The sequence below is a fragment of the Odontesthes bonariensis genome, chromosome 2 (genome assembly GCF_027942865.1).
Source record: "Odontesthes bonariensis isolate fOdoBon6 chromosome 2, fOdoBon6.hap1, whole genome shotgun sequence".
Taxonomy (NCBI): domain Eukaryota; kingdom Metazoa; phylum Chordata; class Actinopteri; order Atheriniformes; family Atherinopsidae; genus Odontesthes; species Odontesthes bonariensis.
In genome coordinates, this window is record NC_134507.1 from 19,438,954 (window position 1) to 19,456,690 (window position 17,737).

Sequence of the window (17,737 nt, forward strand, 5' to 3'; positions counted from 1 at the left end):
TTATGACGGCAGTGGCTGTCTTTTGTGAGCTTATATCCAAAAAGATATTAGGATTTGAAAGAAAGAAAAAAAAAAAAAAAAAAAAAGGGACAACCCAGCTTTACAGCAGCCGTGTGGACGAGTTTAATATGACACCAATAAGAACATGGTCTGAAATGATAAAGGTATGCCCACTATGTCTATATTTAAAGCCAAAGGAGCTTCGGCTCGTACAAATCAAAGGCTAAGGTTCCTGCAGAGTTGTTTGTCTGTAGCAACCAGTATGTGGAAGCCAGGAAAAGTTGAGGAAATAATGATAGACAGACCTAATAAAATAGACCACTGCCAAGGAAAAGGAATTTTTGGGCAGTCAGTTAGTAAGGAATTTGTACCCTCTGGAGGGTAATACCTCTGATTTCAGACTAACGTGAAGGACATTTATCTTCTGAATTATATCTAAGCAAAGATAAAGAAAACAAAACACTCAGACAAATGCAGCTGTTTAGGTTTTTGTATTTGAAAAGTTGCTGAGACCTGAAAGCAGGTGGAACCCACGAGTTTTAAAAAACAACAGCCTTTATTTAAAAACAAAAAAACCTACAATTTTTCAAGTCCTGAGTAAGCACCAGTGGTGACACAAATGTTCATTTGGGTTTCTGTTTCAGCCTTTGGTACCAATCTGGAACGTCTTTATTTGTCTGCAAATAAGAGAGAAGAAAGTATGAAATGCAGAAGCAGGAGCGTTTCACCTATTCAAAGTTCACATGACTCAACAGCGTGTTCTGCAGCAAATCTTTGCTCTGCTCACACTCAAATGAAACTAAACGACAAAAAAGCGATTCATAATTTCTCTTCAATCTCTGCCGTTTCTTTGTCTGAACTTCTGTCCGGGCAGGTTAAGGCGGTGTGACTCATAAGAGAGTGCTGCCACGTGAGACACTCACAAACACAGTGGGTTTGGGCTTGGTTGGTGATTCTTCTTCCGTGGTCCTGTTGATGCGTTTGGACTGCTGTTTTCCTGAACCAGAGGCCCCGATTCCAGCTCTATCGGTTTCCGACAGGTTCAGAGGGTCTCCCTGCCTGGACCGCATGCTGATGAGGACCTGCTTCATCATGGCCATCTCCTGGTGAATCACAATGAAACACACAGTGAAGGAAACAAGGAAAACATAATAGAAATAGAAATAGAATTATAAATAGGAAAGGACTGTTATGAATTTCCATAATAAATGTATCTGCACTCTTATCATATTTGGTAGTTCAACAAGCTCAAGGGTCTGCAGGGGTGGCAGCAGCAGCAGGACAGAGGGGAGGACTCAGGGCCATTTCACGGTTCTATTTATCACCTCTGAGGACATGAGCCCTGGCATGTCGCACACACGCACGAGCACATACGCATCCACACAAACACAGACTCAGCCTAGTGGCATCCCAAACAGCCAAGCTGAGGAACAGCTGTCTATGACAGTGCACATACTTAATACAGCAAACGGCTGGCTTGGGGACACATTTTATGAATCGTTTGTCATTTTTAAGTAAGAATACTTCACACCGAACTGTGACATGCTCTCACATGTAAGAGACAGTTCCTTGTATTGAATCGGAATTTACTACTTTTAGGTTTGGGGCTATTTAGAAAACTTGATAAGATTGGCTTTAGCTCAAAGTAAACATTACTATCATATTTTGAATACATTTCTAGTGTTTTACAGACTAAAGAATTCCCTGGAAAATACATCAATGATGTAAATACAGTTCCAGCTGTAATAAAAAAAAAAAAAAAAGGTGGCAGGGAGGCATAACGGGTGGATTTTGTGTTGTTTTTTTACAAAATTATGGCTTAACGCCCATATAAGAAGTTGACATATCCACAAAAGTTTTGCTGGAACTACCCATTTCCCCCAAATTTGAAACAGCAAAGTCAACTTTGGGGTGAACATTAAATGGGATTAAACATAACAAGAGCTGCCATAATGAGTCATTAAATAAATAAGTCATGTGATCATTCAACAATTTTACAAATTAAACATTTTAGACACTTTAAAAAAAAAAAAAAAAAAAGAAGCTAATATTTGCTTGTTTTAGCTACTCAAATATGAACATTTCTGCTTTTCTTGTCATTTCTCTTATATAGCATATGGAATACCTCTTAAGACCTGGACCAATAAATGAATAAATCATTCAATAATAAGGAATATTATCACTTGCAACATGAACATGTCAAACAAAAAGCCCACATCATCATCTGAATAAGCACCTCTCTGTGGTTAAGAAGTCGCTCCAGGTCAGCCGCCATGTCGTTTTTCACCTGTTGCAGCGCACTGCGCTCCTTCCTCAAGGAGCTGGGGGTCAATCAGAAAACAGGCAGACATCACATCTTAAGGACACACAATGATATTACCATATTTTGTTGGGATTTTCAAAAAATGTAGTGCTCTGAGAAGCTGCTCAATGGTTAATATGATTCTTTATACGTTCTTCATGCAGCTGATCTACTCTTCATCAAAATGTGTTTTATTGTGTTTCAGGGTGGAGTCTGGTAAGGATCAACAAAGGGCAAGTTACACTGAAATCTCAAAGTCATCTATTTTTTCTGACTGTACTGAAAGGAGGAAGAAAACAAACCCACAAAAAAAAAAAAAAAAGAGCAAGAATATACAACAATCAGTCTTAACGGCAGTTGTTTGGTTTTTCCAGCACAGGGTAGGAATCACTTGACTAATATAATTGACAGAAAAAGTAGAATTCAGAAACACAAATCATGGATTTCTAAGATTCACAACATCCCTGCTAAAATGTTCCATCCCCGGGGCTGTGAAATATACAAGCAGGGACCGGTAACAGGGGACTTTAAAGCAAATCATCTTGAATCGATCGGAAAATAACAGCTTCAACGCGGTCCACTGAGAAATCTGAAAAAAAAACCAAAAAAAAAAGACAGTACACGAAGAGAGAATCTCCTGTGAGCAGTTTCTCTGCTGTGAATAGATAGCTCTGCACAGCCACAGGGAAACTTCAGAGACGGCATTTAAAAAGGATACCCCCCCCCACCACCATCTCCCGATTGCCCCAAGGTGAGCACTCAATGGCAGTGAGCAGCAAGAAAAAACCTGCAGTCTGTCAGCTTGCATATTTGTCAAGCTAAAATACAGAGGGTGACAACAGGGATTTAGGTCAGTGCCAGGTAGCTGTGCATGTGCTGATGGGGAATAGTTACTGGGCACAGACTAACTCATGCACACAGCTGCTCAAAGACGGGATGAAAGAGTGGGCAGAAGATGACAAGGGGAGATAAGGACAAAGCAGAGACAGCCAAGGGCAGGGAGGTATGGCGAGGAAACAACAAGAAATAAAACAAATGACATTAAAAAAGAAGGTACGGTGAGCAAGACCAGTTGTATACCTGACATCGTCCTCAAGAGAGGAGACGCGCTCCCTCAGCATGCTGATCTGTGCATCCCTTTGTCTCACTGTCTCGATCAGGTAGCTGTAAGGCTGCTGTGTCTGCTGCAACAGTTGGTTGGCTGCAGACAACTAAGGATCAAAACACACACAGCTGTCAGAAAAAGAAAGTACACCCTGTTTCATTGCTATGGTTTTACATATAAGGACAATAAGAATAATCCGGTTATGACTAGGTCCTAAAATAAGGTTAATACAACCTCAGATAAACAATGGCATATGACATATTGAGGTGTCATATATTTTTTTTTTTAATAATTACTAAGTAAGTAAGGATCTCATGATACACATGGCTTGTTGGACCACCTTTAGCAGCAACAACTTGAAGTAATCATTCTCTGTATTATAAGCATGTATCATCCGTCTCTCAGATTGTTGTGTCTTGGCCCACTTTTCTTTATGACGTTGCTTCAGTTCAATGAGGTTTGTGGGGATTCATTTTTGAACAGCTCTCTTAAGGTCCTGCCACAGGATTTCAATCAATTTGAGGTCTAGACTTTGACTGGGCTATTATGGCCAAACACACGCCTTTGGTCTCATCTGTCCAAAAGACATTGCTCCAGAGTCTTGTGGTTTGTTTTTAGTTGCGACTTTGCAGACCCAAGCTGCGCTGCCATCTTCTTTGTATAGATAACAGGGGGGCCTTCCAAACAGGCCACACTCGTTTAGTCTTTTTCTAAATGTGCGGTCGTGAACTTTCACATTTCGCATGCTCACTAAGGCCTGTAGAGACTGAGATGTAGCTCTTGAGTTTTTCTGTTAGTATTGTACAGTCAGATCTTTGGGTGAACTTGGTGAAACTTCCACTCTTGGGAGGACTGTTTTTCACTTGTAAATAATCTTTCACACTGCAGCAAGGTGGACTTTTTTCATCATCTAAGGTTGTGTTTGCCTAATTTTATGACTAGGTAGGAACCAGAAATTTTTTTTCAGTTTTCTTTTAACTGTATGTGTTCAACAGAAACACAGAAGAGCAGCAGCAGTAGTGTGCCCATCCTGGGTTACTACTACATACCTGTCATTTCTCTAAATCCAAACCACCAGCTGTTGGTCTTGCCAAACAGTACTTGCCAATTCTTTTTTTCCTTTTTTCAAACAATATCACTATGTCTTGATAAGTAAAACCTGAAATACTGATCAGTTATTCTACTTTATATGGCACTCTTGTACCAGCCGATGTTGGCAATTAGGTAATACCTTAACTGTTTAACACGTGGTTATCACTGAATAAAATAATGTGAATCTGGCAAATATCTACAGACTATTCTTCCTTAGCCACCACAGTTTGGGAGTCGTTATCTCTGGCGGCATCAGGGGCCCATAAACGTGTTTATTTATTGAAGGCATATCTGAGTTGGATCTGTTTTTGTCTATTAAAAACCACTGCAATATTTCTCAATCAGTATCGTGCTTAAAATCAGTTAAACAACAGGTTAGGGTGTTACACATTAAACTACTTTTACTGCCAGCCAGTAGTGAGCAGAACTGGGAGGGTAAGGACAATGGTGAGTAAGCCCGGTCATTTGTGTGGGTGGTTAAGCTGTCGACACCCTGGCTCTTTCTAGTTAAAAGGAAGTAGGATTTTTCATATCTCATACTTAATGAATCATGAGTTATTCCAGACAAGTGCCAGTCAATCACTGCTGACAGTTCAACGGCTGGTTTATTTGTTCTCAAATCTGCCCACCCACTCCATTCTGGCTTGGACAACCTCCCCTCTCATTGAGATTATAATAAGCAGTGAAGAAAAGACAAGTGCGCTGGCTGCCAGATGATTTGAGTGTTTTTTTAGAAATCCGTGCACGAGTGGTGTACACGTGACTTCACAAAGTCGCATACAGACAAAATAAATACACCCAAAGGTCTCATTGTTGCATACACATGTGCCGTACATAGTGTGTAAAACACAACAAAAGCTTGGTGATTGGTGCTGCGAGTTGTTTGGAGAGTGAGGTGTGTGGCTGTGACGGTTTTTGGCTCTACTGTCTGCTGTGTCAACAAGTGTGACAGGTAGCAGGACCAACTTCATGCTTTCCTCATACAAAGTCTGTGGTCTCTACTGTCTGCTGTTAAACAACTTGTCATTTTTCTGGCTTGCCTTTCAAAATAGACTCAAATTTGGCAGGAGCCACTGTAAGAAAAAAAAAAAAGAAAAAAAAAAAAGGCTGGGGTAACTCTCACTGCGTCGTGAAATGAGTGATGGCATCCGGTACGACGTAAAAGGCATGGTAGGCGTGGCAGGAATCTAGAAAAGAATGGCATGGATAGTTTTTTATACTGAGCTTAAACAACGTGAAACAAACTGAAAAAGCCGAGTCAAATCAGTCTTTTAAGGCATTTGATTGGTAGGTTCTTCTAAGGATCTCTGAGGATTTGCCACACTGGTTCGTTCTTCCACTTCATGGAGTACCAAACTGACTAAACAACATGGTCATGGCTCTGTGGCAAACCTGCTTGGGGTTACCCACACCTACTGCAACCAGTAAAATACCTAAAACTCTTGCAAAGGCTGATCAATTTCTTTCTTCATTATACAAGTGTGGCATAATGGGTGCAGAGGTGTTCTGTCTGGCCTATTTGGAGGGCACTGTGATGATGTGAGAAGGTAAATAATGGAGAATGCGAGAGGAGCCATTAGTTATTAGGAGTTATTAGTCAGTGAAGGGTAACCGTTGGTTGTAGTAAATCACTGACTTTGATAGACACTTTGGAGCAACCATAAACTGTGTTACTGTGGGAGATTTGAGGTCGTATTGGGAACGCAAATATACATGCGTGCGGGGACTTGCAGTGCGATTATGAAAATTAACACAAAATTGAACATTAGCCCATTTAAGATGGTCCCCAGGCAAAGGTGCGTGTGAGTGTTGGGCGCCTATGTGTGTGTACCTCCTCAGATATCTGTCCTGTCTGTGACTGATGTCTCTCCAGCTCTCTCCTCAGCGATGTGTTCTGCCTCTCAAGCTGCAGCACCCTGCGGGCCAGGTGAACGCTGCACAACAACAAAATTAACACAATTATGGGAAAATCCAAAACACAACAAAACCAACACGATCGCACTTGTGTGCAGTTCCCGGTTAACTCTTCAATACGGTGTTCCCATGACGTTGGGATCAATTGAGGATTTTGGCTGCACATACATGTTTTCAGATAAAAAAAATTAAATTGCATCAACTGATGCCAGTTTGTTTTTAAGAAGAACAACAAAGACTACAATCAAACAACTGTTGAAATTTAGGAGGTTAATCTGAACTGCAGATATAAGAACTGCTACCTGAGCGCTTCGGAGATTACAATTACAATAAGACTGAGCTATTCAATTTATGTAGACACCTTAATCTGACAAGATATTGAATCGGATCGGGTTACTCGCGATCAGATTAAGACCCCGGGATAACTCGGTCGAAAGTCACACTAAACATGCTTGTAGACGGTGAAGCATGTGGTGAATTAGACTTTGCGTTCTGCGCATGCTCCAGAGTTTTTCCCGGGGTCGTGAACCAGAAGTTCACAAACCCCTCTTTCATGAAGAGGGTAGCTTCATCTTGCTCTTCGTTCGCCATCTTTCTCGAACGCCTGAGTTTGTTGTTGTTGTTGTTGGTGGTGAAGCGGTCAACCGGAAGTGGCTCTATTAGCAATAGTTGAAATGGGCACAGCGCCACCTATCGCTGCAGTATGACATGCTTTGTGCCTATGATTCGATTCATTCACCGCCATATATCCAAGGATAATTACCCTTGCTCAAATAAGGAGCATAACCCAACTATAGCTATAATCTCATCATGTAGACCCACTGAGTGCAATGCTTTTACACTGCTTTTAAAGGGACTCTTAAAAGATAACCAGTGGGGATCTGTGAACAAAGATGCACCATAAATGTCACATTAACTACACATGACAGCAATGCATATGCAGCTGCCTGTGGCGTAGCATAAAGGGCTGAAGCTCTCAAACAAAGAAAAGTACGAGAAGAAGACGAACACACGCTGGCATAAACTATGTAAATGTTGTAAAGTCTTTTTGTGGCCCCAAAGGAAACCTGTTTGGTGACATCACTCACAATGACTGAAATGTGGGGTTTTTTCATGCATCCTTACCTCTGTTTTAGTCTTCTTTTGGCTGTTGTGGGAACGTTGGCTCCGTAGCCGTATGAGAACAGAACTCTCTCAGCTTCTTCCTCATTCTCAACTGGCATCAAAAAGAAAAACAAACGGTGCATAAACGGTGCGGGGACAACTATGACAATAGTGTGAAGGATTTCACTTGTCATGCTCATGTCCGTCAAGCAGCTTCTGTTGGAAGAACGCTGCAGTAAATTCTCTCAGTAATACCGTCTCCCATTTTACCACAGACATTCTCAGATTGATGGCGTCATGTCAGTGCACTTGAAATTTGTCAATGCCAGCTTGTTTTTCGTCTGTTCTGACTTCACAGTCATGTGTATAATGTACTGGCTGGAGCAGAACTATGCCATGATCTTACTTTCGGCAGCCTGCATGGTGACCTGGTCCAACTCTTGCTCGAGCTTTTCATACGTCTCCAGTCGAGATGCCTGCTCTGCATTCTGAGCTCGCAGCTCAGCCAGCCGCTTCTCAGATGACGTCTGTAGCCTGTAAAACTCCTGAGTGAGGAGCTGAGGTACGGGAGGGGAGCAGGAGGGAAAATGACAGATCTGTCTTCTTTTTTCATTGTTTAGATGAAAACATGAGTAATGGAGGGTAATTTCCAAGTGAATAAACATACAAACCTGGTGATGTTCCAGAAACTAAACATATTTCTTTTTTTTTTTTTTAGAAATTCAGCACTTTTTCTTTTAGCACATCTGTATGTTAAAGGTATAAAGATAAAAAAATAAAGAAAGAGAAAAGAGAAACTATACTTCATAATGTAAAGAACTCCATCAAAATTAAGCCTAAACAATGAACTCCAATATATAAAATGCAAAATATATTTGGCTGCATTAATCCATTCATACGCGATGCAACTTGTTCAACACATTCATACTTTTACATTTCAAGCCTGATGTGACATTAGCATCACGTCATCATTTTAAGGACGGTGTTAAACAAAAAAGCAAAGTCGATAATTTACAATTAAAGCTGAAGGTTCAACCTCTCGCTCTCTTTTTTTTGGGCATGTTTTGAGGTTCTAGAGAGGCAGAGAAATAAAAGGTTTCAATGGAGAGTTTGAAGTTTCGCAGAAAAACCCTCCTGTTTCAGAAGCCGTGTTTAAAAACAAAGCCTCAGATCGGAAAAATCAATGCGATGTTTTGCGGAAGAAGGTAACTTTCAAGCGGGAAGTTGGTTATCTCATTAAAAGTGACTGTAATCCATCAATCAACTAGCTCTGTAGAATCTGGCTCAGTGACACTGTAGTTCAGAATACTGTGTCACTTCAATATGTTTATTGTGGAACTACAATACTCACAAAATGTACATTTATTGATATCTATTAAAGAATCTTCATGTTGGATCATACAAAGATATAACCTTCAAACCAGGAAGTAATACCAATTTGAAGAGAAGTATAATAAGAGAATTCTTTCTTTTTGAGTACCTCCAGTTTCTTCTGCTGTTTCTCACATTCCACCTGGCACTGGGCCAGGGCCTTAGCCGTCTCTTCCTTGAGCATCTGAGCGCGCTCCGCTTCGAAGGAGTGCAGCTTGGCCTGGTTGGAAAGTTCTCCTACCCGGCTGTCAGTCCCCAACTGGAGCTTACGATACCTACAGGATAATGTGATGGTCACACACCCCACAACATGACTGGAAGCAGGTGGATTGAAAAAGTACGAAAAGGGGTATTTGTTCACACGGATTATGTGAATGCAGATTATGTATGCGTCTATGAAATAAAGCAGTGAAGTGTGCATCACACATAAGGGCCAAACTCAAAAAAAAGGTACCCTCTTCCTCCATATATTTGTTTTCAGTTATTTTTGTTCATGATTTGTTTGGAAAAACATTTAATTTAGCAATCAACTGAGTCGTTTTTATGCCTTGTGCAACGAGCAGTTTACAAAAAGTGTTGAGGTGGCATCTAACCCATTTGGTGACTGCAATATTACACAATGCCAGCAAGCAGCAAAGCTAAGTCTTAAAATCATTTCAACATCATTTCTCCCAGTGCTTGCGGCGGTGTTTAACCTCATTTGATCTTAAATGATTCCAGTTAGCAGAGAAAGAAACTATTTTCCGTGCAACCGTTTACTAAACTAGAAAAGAGGAGAGAGACGGAACGTATCCCTCACTTCCTGTTTTCATAGGACGCATACGCAATTTAAAGACAACTGTGGGCACCTTATTTTCAAGAGAAAAAAAAATATAAATTTTCTACACTAAACAACAAACGTCTCAAAAATAAGGTTACGTGATTCGCAGAACAAGAAATTAAAAACCTGCTGTGGCCCTAAAAGCGAAGGCAGCGATTTTCAAGCTCAGCGCTCCTCCTCGGGCAGCCTTCAAGCATGAACACACAAGTTCTATCAAGCCGTGGAGGTTGGCTGGATAATATTAATAACTCTCGATTACAGCTGACCTGATAAGATTTCATCATCCATAGTGCGCAGGCCTGAGCTATGCACTCACAGTGACAGACATGTACACATGGTTGACATTTCATGCCTTCTTTCATAAGTGGCAGCTGCCATCTAAAAGCAAAGAAGCGACATTTTCCTCAATAAAGAAAGAAAGAAAAAGCTTCTAACTTTTCCAGAGAGGTGAAGTTTGCCGTGTTCCGTCTCTGTCCTTTCAAAATGTCAAATTTAATGGCAGCATTTGCAGCTATATTTTTTTTCCGAGGCAATTTCGTCATGGTAGCTTTTGGTTTGCTTTTGAGGCACAAGTGAAAACCACACTCAACACTTTGCTTTGTTTTTTTGACAATTTGATCACAGTGAATGGTTGGTTAGCCTGTACTCCGAAATAGAGCGCAGAGATTTAAGCTGGCCCTCGATGCCTCAATCATCTGACGCCATTTCAATCTTCTCCCCCTCATTCTCCGCCCCAAAAATAGGGGCAAGCGTGGGGTTAGGGGTGAAGGGCTTGAGGCGAGCATCTGTCATTGCTGGCTTGCGATGCAACGCAGAAAAAGGAATGCGATCGCAGCGAGAGAGAGTGCATGGGAGAGAGTGAAATGTGTGTGTGTGTGTGTGTGTGTGTGTGTGTTGCGGGGGGGTACTGTTTGGCAAGACCAACAGCTGGTGGTTTGAATTTAGAGAAATGACAGGTATGTAGTAGTAACCCAGGATGGGGACACCACTACTGCTGCTGCTCTTCTGTGTTTCTGCTGAACACATACAGTTAAAAGAAAACTGTAAATTAGCCCAGAAAGTTGAAGTGTATTTTTTCCTTCCATTATTAAATTCTATACACCTTAAAAACGTGTGTGACACAAAAACAGGAAGCCGACTGATACACGTAAAGTAAATTAAAAGAACGCTTGAGTATTCATGTGCTTCTGTGTCAGAGGGATTCACAGTATGTGTTGCAATGGCGGAGAAGAATTTGAAAATTCCTACACAACCATGACCCGGCGGCATCTTTCGAGGCTGTACTGACACGGACATCGTTGCCTGGAGCAGTGAGAGATGTAAATTGCTATGACAGAGTGTGGAAATAACAATACAGCAACAATAACTTTGAATAGAAAACTCACAGAAGGTCTAAAAAAAAAAAAAAATTAATAAAATCACGAGGCACAGTTTTAGTTTCTCTTGTTTTGCTTTCATCCGCTCTGAAGGTGTTCCACTTCTGGGAGGCAGACACTCAGGAGACTTTCAGTCAAATCTGACTTCCTGGTTACCTTTCGAATAACTCAATTACAGCAAAGTGTTCATGTCATCTTTAGGGAGACACGGTAAACGCCAGCCCCCGCCGTGCTGCCACGCGCACAGCTTTCACCAGTGACGGACTGCGGCAGGCTCACACTTCAGCGTCAGAGCAAGAACAAGCTCGCAGGTAAACACAGTGAAGACATAATGGCGCACGCATATCCCTCATACTAGTTTGACTGATAAAGGATTATGAGAAATGAGGTGGTTAACTGGGAATTGGACCAGCTGGCCCCGGTTGCCCTAAAATAAAGTTTCTTGGCTTTCCATCAAGAGGTATGATACATTTAACAATACTGTATAAACGCAGCTTTTAGGAGCTGAAAGCCAATATGCAAATCAAACTAAGTGCAAACTAGAAGTACTCTGAATCTGCTTTTTATTTGGGAATTTTTACTAGAATTACTAGAATTTTACTAGAATTTTTTACTAGATATTGCTACACACCCCCTTTGAGACTTGAGGCTTTTCCAGGGCTGTTTGAAGCCTAATCTCAAACAAGTTCTTCCAGGTTCGACAGTAAACCAACTCTCAGCCAGGAGAACTAGTTCCAGAGAGGCTCCAATAGCTTGCAGATCTAGAACTTATTACTGCTTGCTTCAAACTAACTAAAACCCAGTGACCTCAACCTAAAAAAAATGTTTTTCTTGTCATCGAAGCAGCAGCAAAAAGCTGTCTGCACCAGTGTTTCTAAAAGCTGCAGCAAATAGTTTTTATGAATGCCGAATAGGAAGCTGACTGGGGTGCATGAGATTATCAATGTAGACTTGTGATATTAAAACATGGGATGAAGGTAAATGAAAGAAGTTTGAATGCTGCTTTATAGTGAAAAAAGTGGACGTCAAAAACAGCCAGTGCTGTGAGGGATGTAGCCATAATATAATTATCAAATAAATCACAATCTATTTTGTTCAGTTGTATAAAACCAACAGAAATGCCATATTTCCACAGCGTATTTTATGCCCTGTACCAAAATAAAGGAGACTGTTGACCAAATGATTTAAAAGTGGATGAACCAACCATATGCAGCTTCAGTGTTTATAAAAAAAAAACGGGATGTTTATAAAGTGCGTTTTCCGGGGTTTTCTTTTATTGTGTGTGTGTTTTTTTCTTTAAAGTTAAAACTCACTGCTCTAGCAGTTGGTCATATCTGGATTGAGCGTCTCTCTCAGCAGCCACCGCTCTGTCCTTCTCCAACACCGCATTGTCTCTGGCCTCACGCAGGTTCCTGGTAAAACAAAAAACTCAGTAAACACAAAAGACTTCCCTTCTTCTTCAAAACAATCACTACATTTCATCATGTATGGCAAAAACAACTGTATTATCCAAAGTTATGTAGATATTTCCTTCTATTTTCAGGTTATTGTGTACTACCAGTTGTTAGGGCTTCGTGCTCTACTTGGATATTTGCGTTTGTATTATCCAGTGAACTAGCTGCCTTGCTTTGTGTCATACACTAGATATGTGGATTAATACAGTTTGGATAATTCATCTTAATCCTAACACAACGCTCCAGTTTGTAAAAATACTGTACAGTCAGTCACCATAAGATTAGAAAACAGATTGATTCTCAATGATTAATAAGGGGAGGGGGGGAAATCATTATATCCAAACAATCACATCACTATAGCTAAAGTCTAGCATGAAAAATGTCAAGTTAATAATAAATGGTTCTCTATCTTACAAAAAAGGTAACTATCTGGGGTTTGAATAGCATCCATGATGTATTTCTTCATAGTTGTTCAAGGGTTATATAAAGAGAAAGACGGATACCTGTTCTCTCTTTCATACATCTCTCTTGAGGTTCTTTGCAGGTTCTCTATCTCCTGACCGGTTTTCAGCCGGATGTTCTCCAACTCCTCTCTCAACTTGTTTTCATACTCAGACTTGTAGTGGTCTCTGTAAGGGAAAGAATACGACAAAATATGATCTCTCTTCGTATAGGTTGGATCAAAGATGGGATCGTAACGCAGAAGTTGGGAGATGTTAACCGAAATCAAAATTTGGGCATTTGATTGGCGTCTCACTGATATTTAAGCACAGCTTAGTTCTTAAATATCAAGCACCGAAACATGAGAAAAGGGTGAGTGATGTGAAAGAGTAGAACCTGACCTGGATGCTACATATTTTTCATAGGCATCCTCTCTGGCTCTCTTAGCATCTTCTAAATGTACCTGACAACAACAACAAAAGGTGACAACACATGAGGGGACTTCCCCTTGCTACTGCATCGGACACACTTCCTTGTTGACAATGCGTATGAACCTGCAGCCTCTCCAGGCGGTCTTCTTCATGTGCACAGCGAACACTGAGTTCCGTGTTCTGCCTGTGCAGATACTCCTTGTCCTTCTGCAGGAGAGTTACCGATTGCTGCAACGTTGCCACCTGCAGGCCAGAAAGAACACAACCAACCCAGGAACATTTTGAGAGTATAAACAAGACAAAGCTCAGCGAGTGCGTGGGTAAATGGGTGGGTAGATTAGATTAGATTAGATTATACTTTATTTATCCCACAACGGGGAAATTCACTTGCCACAGCAGCAACACAGTAGCAACAACAGACATGAACAAGAAATTAAAAAAGAGAAAAAGCAAGTACTAAAAAGTAAAGTGACCAAAAAGTAAAGTGACCTAGTATAAATAATATTGCACATTATGAAGTTGAAATGAATAAAATATAAAATAAATACGCATGAAGAAAAAGCTCTCTGTGAGTGGTGGATTGTCATGGAAAGGGAATAACATGATATGTGTGATGCACCTCATTGCAGAGTGTGTCCCTCTCCCTGGTCAGCGCCGCATGAGCCAAGTCCACCGTCTCAAATCGCCTCTTTAAGTCCTTCAGCTCTGCTTCAAAGTTGTCCCGCTCACTATAAACCAAAGTAAAAAAAAAAAAGTTAAAAGTCACTTAAACTTGCCCCTTACAAATGAGGCATTCAAACACCAGGGAAGTTTTTTTTATTAATGACCACGAATGAATAACATAGTTTCTCAGAAATTTCAACTGATAGCTCCTTCTTCTATTTTAGGAGTTTTTGAAGTTTGTTCCATGTACTGTTGGATAAACACGTGCTGTACTGCGTTATGGTCTTCAAAGGTCAAGTTGGGTTCAGAGGAGTCAACCCTCTCTTTGTTACATTTACACACACACACCGTTTGACATTTGGATAGTTGTGTCGCCGATAATCTCCCTCTTGGATCTGCTGTTTGGTATCAGCCAGCTCTAAAGTCAGTCTCTGGCTCCTCAGCTCCAGCTCCGTACGAGTCCGCCGCTCCTCCTCGTAGCTCTGTGGACACACATACATTAGTTACGATGAGAACATTATCAGATGCCACACAAACATCCTAAATATTTTCCCCGGGCCATTTATTGAGCATCGCTGTCAAAAAAAGAAGTGTTCACTGGTATCACGGCCCATGCGGTTTCAAAGTCATCTGCAGATTCCCAAAAGGGAAAGTCATTCCAACATCCTTCTGTAGCTGCTGTGCTGTTGTGTTTCCACCTGGTCAGCAACAATGTTTAAATGCTGTTTAGGGAAACTTTTAGGAGGAAACCCTTATAAAACTTCTCCATGCTATGGATTCTATAACCTGTAAAGGTGTGAAAGCCACATCTCAGTGGCATTTAAACAATAAATGTTTTATCTGAAGGTGTCTGATGGTGGGAAAACATTCTCTGTGCCATTACATCAGTAGCGGCCTTTGTCAGGATTTTCTTTTTGTCTTTAGCACAATCGGACATTTTGCATCATTATTTCATCAATGTGCCATTTATGCCTACAGGGTTACTGCTGATTGTATGACCTGGGCGGGCTTTTTTCTTTTTTTTTGTAAACTCTCATTTCTATTTTCATTTTAAACAGAATGCTGAGAAAATGACATCACAAAAAGGCTGCAGTAGACATGCTTTGGATGGCTTAAAACACTTACCTACTTATCAGTTTCCACTCTTCACATCTTAGCTTTTGATACATGTGACCCAATTTAAAGAGCGAGTGTTTGAGAGGAATGGTTGCATCTCTTCTACTGACCGGTATTCTGGACAAACTCTACAAAATCTTAAGGTTGTGCAATTTTTGTGAGATGACATGCTGGAAGTGTAGACTATTATTTCATGAAGGAGTTGTGCTACAACCTCGAGTTTGTGTTCTGTACCTCCGTCAAAGTCTTCATCTTTGTTCTGTGTAAGTCCAGCTCTTCGCTCAAGTAGCCTTTCTGCACATTTAGTTGAGTCAGCTGCGTCCGCAGAGGAGTCACAGCTTCAAAGAAACGCATCTGGACACCAAGACAAAGAGGAGAAAAAAAAGGCACCATGTTCCCTGACAGCTTCAACATGTGAATATCTTGTCTTTCTGGTGGCCGTCAGCAGGGTCCAACATTCAACAGGGAGGTGTAGTTATGATAGAGAGCTCCGACATACTTACAGCTACGTATTCCTGTATGGAGATTTTGTCGTCGGGGAGGCCACGTAGCTCCTGGTATCGGTCCTGGGAGATGTCCAGATCCCTCAGAGACCTCCGCAGCTCACCAGCCTTCTCACAGAGCTGTCGGTTAGTCTCCTCCAGCTGCTGCTGCCTGAGCAAGATGGCCTCCATCTCCTGCTTACGCAGAGCCTGCTGTTTCCTAATGATTTGAATCTTCATTAACACAGTTCCTGTTTGTGTGTAGCAGCTTAATGGCGGTTCAAGCTTTTGTTGCCGTAAATATCAAAGCAAATAACGGATGAACCAATTCTTCAAAAAGCATAAAGTAAAAGACGTGTTTTTCAACGGTTTCTGCGTGTTTATCGTTTCCTCTTCCATCGTTTAGATTTTCAAAATGAAAACAAAAGGAAAGGGCTCAAAGCAAAAGTTATAACACCTTTGGTGAGCATCGTAGTTTGAAAATCCTTCCTATAGTCAGACTGTTTTTTTGGTTCTGTTCAGGGGATTTTCACACATTCTTCCAGCAAAGAGCTTCTACTTCCGAGAGATCTACAAATAATCAGCTCTTTGAGGTATGTTCACAGATTTTGAAAATGTTTGTGTTAAGGAATCATGAAGGTCAGAGGAAACAGCTTTAGCTATGTTAAGGATACTAATGTGGCCTGCTACAGTGCTAGATGATGGATTTGGAGTCCATCCACCAGACACAGTACAGCTGAATGACATAGGAATGACACAGGAAGATACAGCGGCAAACACAGCAAAGCCAGAGCTGACACGACTATCATGAAGATATTAACTTTTCTTTTCTGTGTATGTATATTTACTCTATTATTGACAAACCTTTGCTCTTCCTGAGTAAGTTTCAGCTGGCTGTCCAGTCTTAGGGCCAGCACTTGTTTTTGATGAATGGTTTCGTTCAGCCTCTCCTCCAGTTCCTCAATCTGAGCCGTGACAGAATACACTTCAATATACACATGCATAAAAACTGTTATTTATGTTACAGAAGTATCGCAATAGATCCCTCTTGGTCTGAATCTGTCAACACAACTTAAGGTGTACCTTAAACCACATCAACCACACCTCCTCCGAGTGTGCAGCATCTGACCATGTACCTTTGACATGTGGTCGGCCTTCATGTTGTCTATGATGAGATTCTTTTGAGAAAGCTCGATTTTCAGCAGCTGGACTGTATGGAGCAGCTCCTTCCTCTCGATGAGCTGGCGGGTCACCTTCTGGGAGCCTTCCCGCTGCTCGTCGGATGAGGAGATATCCTCGGTGGTGGGTACCGTTGTCTCCAGACTGATATCCTCAGACTCCAGGTCCAAGGAGCTGGAGACATTGGCTCGAGTCGGCTTCAACTGCTGCCTTTTCGGAGGCATTTTGTACCGTTTTTTGTTCACGACTTTGACCCCTCTTTTTGCCTTCTATGGTCCACTAGCACGGTGGATGAAACGGTTAACGTCTCAGATTATTAAGAGATTAGACATAAGTGTTCACAGACAACGCGATAGGTAACACATATACGTTAGTTTGAGGCAAGAACCCCAACCGAACCGAACACCCATCCATGCTAAACAGTTAAAACTGGCGATCTACGTACGTATACTTAAGTAATTGTGTCATAAATATGTGAAGAGATGTAGCATAAATCGTACCCGGGAGATAACGGAAGCCTACAGTGAATTGTTTTTATTTTCAAGGGTCCCGCTCCGTGCCGACTGCTAACCGCCAAAGCTTCTATGTACGTTTAGGGTTGTTTACAGCGCCCTCTGTGGTAGAAAGCGTGCAATGCAACCAACACACTTTCGTTGACAGTAAATTGCAATGCACATGCTTGCAGTACTACCTCCTAACATTGGGGGTCGCTGTAAAAATTCAATTGCCTACCAATCACTCGCTCTTCTGTCTTCCTCTGCTTTGTTTTCATCATTACTAATTGGATGGACAACCAAAGTCAACGGGAGATTCTGTATAGTATTTTACCCTAAACCAGAACAAATCGCCTTGATTTTAAAGCAAACCTTTTCTTTTTCTTTTTTTCT

At 41.2% G+C, this 17,737-nt stretch overlaps 1 protein-coding gene across 1 annotated transcript; it reads right to left on the minus strand.

Moving 5' to 3' along the window:
- Window positions 1–476: 476 nt before the first annotated feature.
- On the minus strand, window positions 477–17,665 carry pibf1 (progesterone immunomodulatory binding factor 1). Its single transcript, XM_075478461.1, has 18 exons — window positions 16,808–17,665; window positions 16,536–16,636; window positions 15,693–15,891; window positions 15,424–15,543; window positions 14,422–14,555; window positions 14,030–14,138; window positions 13,534–13,653; window positions 13,381–13,442; window positions 13,042–13,167; window positions 12,398–12,496; window positions 8,998–9,163; window positions 7,924–8,074; window positions 7,539–7,629; window positions 6,331–6,433; window positions 3,383–3,513; window positions 2,237–2,321; window positions 924–1,103; window positions 477–677 (listed from the first exon to the last, which is right to left on the minus strand). The coding sequence occupies exons 1-18, from the start codon at window positions 17,072–17,074 to the stop codon at window positions 624–626; spliced, it is 2,298 nt and encodes a 765-aa protein (XP_075334576.1). The 5' UTR covers window positions 17,075–17,665; the 3' UTR covers window positions 477–623.
- Between the last annotated feature and the right edge of the window lie 72 nt (window positions 17,666–17,737).